This window comes from Solanum lycopersicum, chromosome 2, assembly GCF_036512215.1.
Source record: "Solanum lycopersicum chromosome 2, SLM_r2.1".
Taxonomy (NCBI): domain Eukaryota; kingdom Viridiplantae; phylum Streptophyta; class Magnoliopsida; order Solanales; family Solanaceae; genus Solanum; species Solanum lycopersicum.
This window is the reverse complement of record NC_090801.1, coordinates 46,872,458-46,881,506: the sequence shown is the minus strand read 5'-3', so window position 1 is coordinate 46,881,506 and position 9,049 is coordinate 46,872,458. Positions and strand designations below refer to the sequence as shown.

The 9,049-nt window shown below is 39.6% G+C and overlaps 2 protein-coding genes across 2 annotated transcripts; both read left to right on the top strand.

Moving 5' to 3' along the window:
• Positions 1-222: 222 nt before the first annotated feature.
• Positions 223-1,038, top strand: LOC112940875 (uncharacterized). The gene has a single exon (XM_026029087.2). The coding sequence runs from the start codon at positions 223-225 to the stop codon at positions 1,036-1,038; it is 816 nt and encodes a 271-aa protein (XP_025884872.2).
• Positions 1,039-3,371: 2,333 nt separating this feature from the next.
• LOC138342095 (secreted RxLR effector protein 161-like) lies at positions 3,372-4,064 on the top strand. Its single transcript, XM_069294281.1, has one exon. It carries the CDS (start codon positions 3,372-3,374, stop codon positions 4,062-4,064), a length of 693 nt encoding a protein of 230 aa, XP_069150382.1.
• The last annotated feature ends 4,985 nt before the right edge of the window (positions 4,065-9,049 follow it).

Below are 9,049 nucleotides of genomic sequence, written 5' to 3'. Positions count from 1 at the left end.
GAGCTGCAGGTGAGTTTCAAAAAGAAAACAAAGAGAGATATTGTGAGTTTATGGCTTTAGAGAGCTACTTCATGCAAGCAGCCATTCCTCGTTTTGATGGTCATTATGACCTTTGGAGTATTCTGATTGGAAAATTTTTTACGGTCAAAAGAGTATTGGCAAATTATCGAGGATGACATCGGCGCTCCAACGGAAGTCGAGGCTTTGACGAATGCTCAAAAGATGGAGTTCGAAGCAAGAAAGTTGAAAGATTTGAAGGCAAAAAATTACCTCTTTCAAGCTATTGAGCGTCCTATCTCGGAAACTATTCTTTCTAAAGAAACTTCCAAGGATATATGGGACTCCATGAGAAAGAAATATCAAGGTACTGCTAGTGTGAAGCGCGCACAACTTCAAGCCTTGAGAAGGGATTTTGAGACTTTGCAGATGAAGGAAGGAGAGTCTGTAATGAGTTACTGTGCTAGAACGATGGAGACTAGCAACAAAATGCGATTCCATGGAGAGAAGATGAACGATGTCACAATTGTTGAAAAGATATTGCACTTTTTAACGCCGAAGTATGATTATGTTGTTTGCTCCATTGAGGATTCAAAAGATATAGATGAGTTATCGCTTGATGAATTGCAAAGCTCCTTATTGGTACATGAACAGAAGATGAATCGAAATTCAACTTCTGAGGAGCAGGCCTTGAAGGCTTCTACTTTTATTTCTTCTAATTCTAGAGGAAGGGGTAGACGTAGAGGTAGAGGAAGAGGAAGAGGAAGAGGAAGAGCAGATCGTGGAAATAGAGACGGAGGCAACAAAGAAGGCTGTGGAAATTTTAGAGGTAATGACTACAGTAAAGGCAGAGGAAGGGATTTCGATAAATCCAAGGTAGAATGTTATCATTGTCATAAATTTGGTCATTATCGTTCTGATTGTTATACTAGGCTGCCTGATGAGAAACAAGAGAAGTCAAATTTCGTTGAGAACAAAGAAGGAGAAACTTTGTTAATGGCAATTCATGTTGAAAAAGAGCCTGACCAACAAGCTCTTTAGTATGTGGATACCAGTTGTAGTAACCACATGACGGGAAGTAAGTCTTCTTTTACTTATTTAAATGAAATCTTTCGATCGACAGTTAGTTTTGGTGATCTATCTACTGTGAATGTGATGGGAAAGGGCAATATAAATTTTAGAACCAAAAATGGGTGTGTGGAGATCATATCTAATGTGTTCTATGTTCCAGCTTTGAAAAGCAATTTGCTGAGTGTCGGTCAACTGTTAGAAAAAGGATATGTCATCATCTTAAGGAATGATGCATGTGAAATTTCTGATTCTTCTAAAGGAATTATTGCTATTGTGAAAATGAGTCAAAATAGGTTGTTTCCTTTGAAGATTGAAAATGTTCATTCTTGTTCTATGGCAGATGTGAAAAACCCAATCATGGTTGTGGCATTTTCGATATGGTCACTTGAACTTTGGTGGCTTGAAGATCCTTCAAAGGAAGAGTATGGTGACGGGGCTTCCTGAAATTATTGTTCCCTGCGAAGTGTGTGAAGAATGTGTTGTTGGCAAACAACATTTTGTTCTCAGTTTTCGAAAAGTAAGTCATGGATAGCCAAAGAGGTATTGGGGTTGGTACACTCAGATATTTGCGGGCCAATAACGCCGATCTCGAATGGAGGTAAAAAGTATTTTATTACTTTTATTGATGATTATTCCAGGAAGACTTGGGTGTATATTCTGCAAGAAAAGTTGGAGGCCTTTAATGTATTTAAAATCTTCAAAGCTCGTGTGGAGAATGAGACTGGAAGGACTGTTAAGAACCTTCGGATAGATCGGGGAGGAGAATATTGCTCTAAGGTATTTGTTGATTTTTATGAGACTAGTGGCATTCGTAAAGAGCTCACAACAGCATATACACCGCAACAAAACAGTGTGGTAGAGAGGAAGAATAGAACTATTCTCAATATGGTTCGTAGCTTGCTTGCTCGGGGAAGAGTTCCAAAGGAATTTTGGCCGGAAGCAGTGAATTGGAGCATTCACATCTTGAATAGATGTCCCACTTTTGCTCTTCGAGATGTTACACCTGAGGAAGCTTGGAGCGGAAGGAAACCGACAGTAGACCACTTTAAAATTTTTGGGTCCATTGCTTATGCACATGTCCTAGAAGCAAAAAGAAAGAAGCTTGACGATAGAGGTGAGAGATGTGTTTTTATTGGTGTTAGCGACACATCCAAGGCGTACAAGCTGTTCAATCCTTTGACAAAGAAAGTTGTGACCAGCAGAGATGTCATTTTTGATGAAGAAAACACTTGGGAATGGAGTATGGAGAAGTCTACTCCAATTGTGTTTGATACTGGAGCCGAAGAAGTAGCTGCGATGCCCGAAAGTGCAGAGAATTCAGCTTCTACAACTGTTGGAATTCTACCAGCTGTTGCTGAAATTTCACCAACTGCTGAAACTGTACCAGCAACTTTAGAAGAAACTGATGCAGCTGAACAGCCTCTTCGTCGTGCTCGCCGAAGGCCCGCGTGGATGACGGATTATAAGGTAACAGGAATTGATGTTAATGAAGATGTTTCCCATTTTGCATTGTTTGCAAATTGCGATCCTACAACTTTGGAGAATGCTGTCACAAAGGAGAAATGGAGGAAAACTATGGATGATGAGATTGATTCTATTGAAATAAATGGAACCTGGGAGTTATCATATCTTCCGAAGGGGAAGAAAACCATTGGTGTCAAGTGGGTCTATAAGACAAAATTGAAAGAAGATGGTGAAATTGACAAGTATAAGGAGCGATTGGTGGCTAAGGGATATAAGCAGGAGCATGGTGTGGACTACACTGAAGTGTTTGCTCCAGTCGCAAGGCATGACACCATTAGAATGGTAATTGCCTTGGCGGCACAAAATTTGTGGCCTATCTTTCAATTGGAAGTCAAATCAGCTTTCCTACATGGATACTTGGAGGAAGAGGTATTTATGAAACAACCTTCTGGTTATATTAAAATTGGAGATGAGCATAAGGTATACAAGTTGAAAAAGGCTCTCTATGGACTAAAACAAGCTCCACGAGCTTGGTATAGTCGCATTGAGGCTTACTTTCTAAAAGTTGGTTTCCTGAAATGTCCATATGAGCACTCACTTTTTGTTAAAATTGGAGAATTTGGGAAAATGCTCATTGTGTGTTTATATGTTGATGATCTTATATTTACCGGGAATGATGGTGCCATGTTTTCTGATTTTAAGAAATCTATGATGGATGAATTTGAGATGTCTGATCTTGGTAAGATGCATTATTTCTTGGTTTTGAAGTAGTGCAATCTAATGATGGTATTTTTGTTTCCCAAAAGAAATATGTGCGGGAAATTTTAAACTGATTCAAGATGAAGGATTGCAATTCCGCCGATACTCCAGTTGAGTTTGGCCTAAATCTAAACAAAGCTGGAAGAGGATCTAAGGTAGACAACACACTCTACAGGCAAATTGTAGGTAATTTGATGTATCTTACTGCAACAAGGCCCGACATCATGTATGGTGTAAGTCTTATAAGCAAGTATATGGAGAGCCCGACGAAAATTCACCTGCTAGCTGCCAAGAGAATCCTTCGCTACTTACAAGGAACTAAGGATTTCGGTTTGTTCTACAAGAAGGGTGAAAAATCTGATTTGATTGGTTTTATTGACAGTGATTATGCAGGTGATCAAGACGACAGAAAGAGCACTTCAAGCTATGTTTTTGTGCTAGGCACAGGGGTTATTTCATGGTCTTCCAGGAAGCAAAAAATTGTCACTTTATCGACTACTGAAGCAGAATTTGTTGTTGCTACAGCCTGTGCTTGTCAAGCTATTTGGTTGAGGAAAATTCTTGAAGAACTACAATTCAAACAAAAAGGAGCAACTATAATTTTCTGCGACAACAACTCTGCCATTAAGCTATCGAAAAATCCTGTTCAACATGGAAGAAGCAAGCACATCGAAGTGAAGTATTATTTCCAGCGAGATCTCAATAACGAAGGAACAGTAGAGCTACAGTACTGCCGAAGTGAAGATCAGTTGGCAGAGATTTTTATTAACTAAACCTCTCAGGTCTCTCCCTTTCCAAAAGCTGAGGAGGTTGATAGGCATCAACACAATGGAAGAGTTCAAGAAGCTGAAGTTAAACTGAAGCTTGAGAGCTTTTAGTTCAAGGGAGGGTGTTAGTTTTAATAATTCAGTTTAGTAAATTAGAGTTCTGCTAGAAAATAAATTCTTATCTGTTTTGTATGTCCTAGTCTTTAGGAAGTAGTTTAACCGTGGGTTGTTACCTAGTTTTTAGGAGAAAATCTTGTTGGATATTTACTATATTTTAGCTTAATATTTACTATGTTTTTGCTTATTAAAATGACTGCGTTGCAGTTTTTTTTTCAGCCAATAAAAAAATTCTTTTCTATCAGTCCTCTCTTCTTCTCCATTGTGTTTTACTCACAGAACAATATATTTCTGTAATTTGTTTCTTTCCTATCAATTTGTTCACCAAATATCTCAAAACTATTGTGTCAATCCATCTTCATTCACCAAACCAATTTTTAATGACACAAAATTAATATTGTGCGCCGAGGAAAGACTCAACAGAAGGTGATAGTATATAAAAGTAAAATGCTTAGTAGCTTTCAAAAAGATATGAGCAAGTGTTGTCGATGAAGCACACAAATTTTCTATTAAAACAGGAGTACATGTTGCTATTGTGGCTTATTCCCCGGATTCCACACCATTTATTTATGATTCCTCCAACATCTTTGAAATAATAAATAAGATCCTCAATCATGTGAAGGCTTTTGTAGTCAAAGGGGGTCATTGATTTGTTTGCCTTTAGAAAAGGGTTTATCTATTTCCATTTATCTTATTTATTATTAGTTAAAAGAAATTATCACCTACTTTATGAGTGATCATTTCTCGTAACTAATACTGAATAAGATAAAGCAAGTAGAGAAATCCTTGTTTAAAGACATTTAAATCAATGACCCCATTTGACCGCAGAAGCCTTCACATCATTGAGGAACTTATTTATGGTGTCATAGTTTCTTGAGGAATTGTAAACATATGGTACACCACCCAGGGATTAAGCAACAATAGCAACATGTGATCCTTTATAAATAAAAAGGTCGTGTATTTCCTTGACAACACTTGCCCATAGCTTTTTGAAAGTTACAAAGAGTTTTGCTTTAGATAATATGACCTTATGTAGAGTCTACTGTCGGTGCATAATATGAATTTGTGCTATTACAAAAGTGTTTGTGAATTAATATGGCTTGAAATAATAAGTTAGAGAAGCTTTGTGAAGAAATTTGCGCACTATATAAGTGATGATATTTGTTTTTATTTCGTGGTTAAGTTAAGTCTATATATGAATTTCTTGTTATGTTTTTTCTTTGAGATTTGCAATCTATAAAATATATTTTGAATCCAATTTTAAAAATACATGAGTTATGCTTTTTCCATTCATCTTCCAGTTTTAATTTTTTTTATAGTTTAAAGGTACACGAGTTACATTTTTTCCATTAAAATAGCTTTTATAATTTTCTTTTAATATACTACTCTGCTTTTGTAACGACCTATTTAGTCGTTTTGAGCAGCAAACTTTATTTCTGGAAAAACTGGCAGAAGCGACGGACCCCACGACGAACCGTCATGGGCACGACGGACCGTCGCATGGTCTCGTTTCAAAACACTTAGAAAATCTGAAATTGGGTACTGAAAATCGACTCTCTGAATTTCGTGACGGAATGACAGGACGGACCGTCACAGGCGTGACGGACCGTCATAGATTGTTTAGTGGAAATTGACTCTCTGACCCTTGCGACGACCTGCAGGACGGACCATCGCAGGCACGACGGCCCGTCACAGGTTGCGCAATCCCAGTCTGGGTCGGATTTCTGGTTAAGTTTTAAGGGACGTTTTTGACTATTCTTTCCTTAATTATAAAGTTCGTGGGTTTATATTAATAACTCAAATTCTTGGGGGTTAAAAGAGGTAACCCTAAGTTAATTAGTGGGGTATTATTGCCATCTTTTATTCTTAATTATATACTAATTAGGGTAAAAGAAAGAGGGTTTGAATAAGAAAATAGAAAGTTGAGAGAGAGAGAGAATCGAACGAGAAGGGAGAAACAAAGCTTTGGGAAAATTCTTGCTTGATTCAATTCTTCGGTGGAGGTAGGTTATGGTTTTCATGCTTTCATAAGTAAACTCTTAATAGTGAATGATATGTATTGGTAGTATTGTAAACCCTACTATATGCTTAATGGTATGTTTGCATGAATATGATTATGTGATTGTGATAAGATAAGCATGATGAAAATATTGAATCCCAAATCTTGAAAAGAAACTTTAATATACATTATTAATGATGATGCCTTGGTATAGAAGAAGGCTTGATGAATTAAAGTAATGGGATTGATGATGCCTTGGTATAGAGAAGGCTTGATGATTTACAGAATGATATTAGTGGATCGGAGTGTCACGTTCCGACACATAGTATTAGTGGATCGGAGTGTCACGTTCCGACACATAGTATTAGTGGATCGGAGTGTTACGTACCGACACATAGTATTAGTGGATCGGAGTGTCACGTTTCGACACATAGAATTAGGGGATCGGAGTGTCACGTACCGACACATGTAGGGGATCGGAGTGTCACGTTCCGACACATGTAGGGGATCGGAGTGTCACGTTCCGACACATGTAGGGGATCGGAGTGTCACGTACCGACACATGTAGGGGATCGGAGTGTCACGTTCCAACACATAGAATTAGGGGATCGGAGTGTCACGTACCGACACATAGTAGTAGGGGATCGGAGTGTCACGTACCGACACAAGAGGAAGAAAGATAATGAATCTTGGAAGATGATAATATACTCAATTTAATAAAACTTAATTCCCAAATGAGTATGGTGTTGAGGCTTGAGCCCTTATGGATGAACTTGATGGTACTTACTGATGATTATAGTACTTGTTGTTGCTACATGTTGAGTTTTATAGTTGATTTATGATATTACTTGATATATACTGTTCTCTATTTTGAGTTGACCGATGATATCTACTATGTACCCGTGGTTTGTACTGACCCCTACTTTTGTGTTTTTCTTCTTGTTATTTGTGGAGTGCAGCAAACGTGCCGTCATCTTCGACTCAACAGTAACTCAAGCCAGTCTTCGTCACACCGGATCGTCAGGGTGAGCTAACGCTTCTAGCTTGGACTGGATCTTCTCCTTCATGTCTTGATGCCTTGAACTTCCGGCATGGACTAGCTTCTTATGTATTTTTAGCTTCTTAGAAACTCTTAAAATTAGTAGTTTAAAGTAGATGTTCTTGTGATGATGACTTCCAGATTCTGGGGATAATGATAAGTTTTTGAGTTATAGAAGTTGATTACTTATTTTTACTTATGAGTTGAAGTCTTCCGCATTACTTTCTGTTTATATTATATTGAAATGTTAAGGTTTAGATTGGTTGGTTCGCTCACATAGGAGGGTAAGTGTGGGTGCCAGTCGCAACTCGGTTTGGGTCGTGACAAACTTGGTATCAGAGCATTAGGTTCGTTGGTCTCATCACACAAGAACAGGTCTAGTAGAGTCTTAAGAAACAGTAGGGGGACGCCTTTACTTTTCTTTGAGAGGCTATAAGACTTTAGGAAAATTTCACTCTTTCATTCTTTCTTTCGTGCTACTACTTGAGTCTAATTGGTATCTAGGCGATACGAATTGGTATCTGACCATCTTCACACTCTTTCGCAGATGGTTAGAACTAGAGCAACGACTACGCCAACACCAACACCGGCCAGACAAGAAACAACTGAGCCAGCCACTGGGCTGTGGCTCGAGGAAGAACAGCGGCAAGGGGCCGTGGTAGAGGTCGTGGGAGGACGTCCTCTAGAGGAAGAGGACGAGCGCCTAGCCCATCTGATACTAGGGCAGTGACTCCTCCACCGACTGAGGAAGTAATAAGAGAAGGGGAGGATGGGGAAACTGAACAAGTGCAGAATGAGGAAATGCCACCCCAACCTACCCCAGAGATGATCAATCAGGTTCTGGCTTATCTTAGCGGGTTATCTGATCAGGGCCAGACACCCCAGTGTTTTCTGCACCAGCACCTCAGGCTCCGGAGGTACAACATGCGGCTACTATGGCTCCCCGCATGGATGTTCCATTGGAAATAAGCACATTTCCTCGTCTGACTACAGGGCCTGTAATGACAAGTGATCAGCATGAACTTTTCAGTAAGTTCTTGAAATTGAAACCTCCAGTCTTCAAGGGTGCTGAATCGGAGGATGCTTATGATTTTCTGGTTGACTGTCACGATCTACTACACAAGATGGGTATAGTAGAACGGTTTGGTGTGGAGTTCGTGAGTTATCAGTTTCAAGGGAACGCCAAAATGTGGTGGCGATCACATGTTGAGTGTCAACCGACAGAGGCACCACCTATGACTTGGGCCTCATTCTCTAGCTTGTTTATGGAGAAGTATATCCCCCGGACTTTGAGGGATAGGAAAAGGGATGAGTTCCTGAGCCTAGAGCAAGGTAGGATGTCGGTTAATGCTTATGAGGCTAAGTTCCGCGCACTATCCAGATATGCCACTCAACTCTGTTTCATTCCTCAAGAGCGGATTCGCCGGTTTGTGAAGGGGTTGAGGTCAGAATTGCGGATTTTGGCCTTACAGATAGCGGCAACGGCAAAATCCTTCCAAGAAGTGGTAGACTTTGTGATAGAAGTGGAAGGAGTGAAGCCAGACGACTTCACCACAACATCGATATCAAAAAGGTTTCGAAAGGGAGGTGAGTTTAATGGTTCTTACACTAGAGGATAGGGTTCGGGAAGTTACTCAGTCCGACCAATTCAGTCTTCACTACAGACTGTAGTTGGGGGACCACCTCAGACCGGTCAACACTTCTCCGAGGGGCCTATGCTTGACTCCAGAGAGTGTTATGGATGTGGGGAGATTGGACATATTAGGAAAAATTGTCCCAGACAAAGTTATAGACCCCCAATAGCTAGAGGTAGAGGTGGTCATGGTAGAGGCCGTT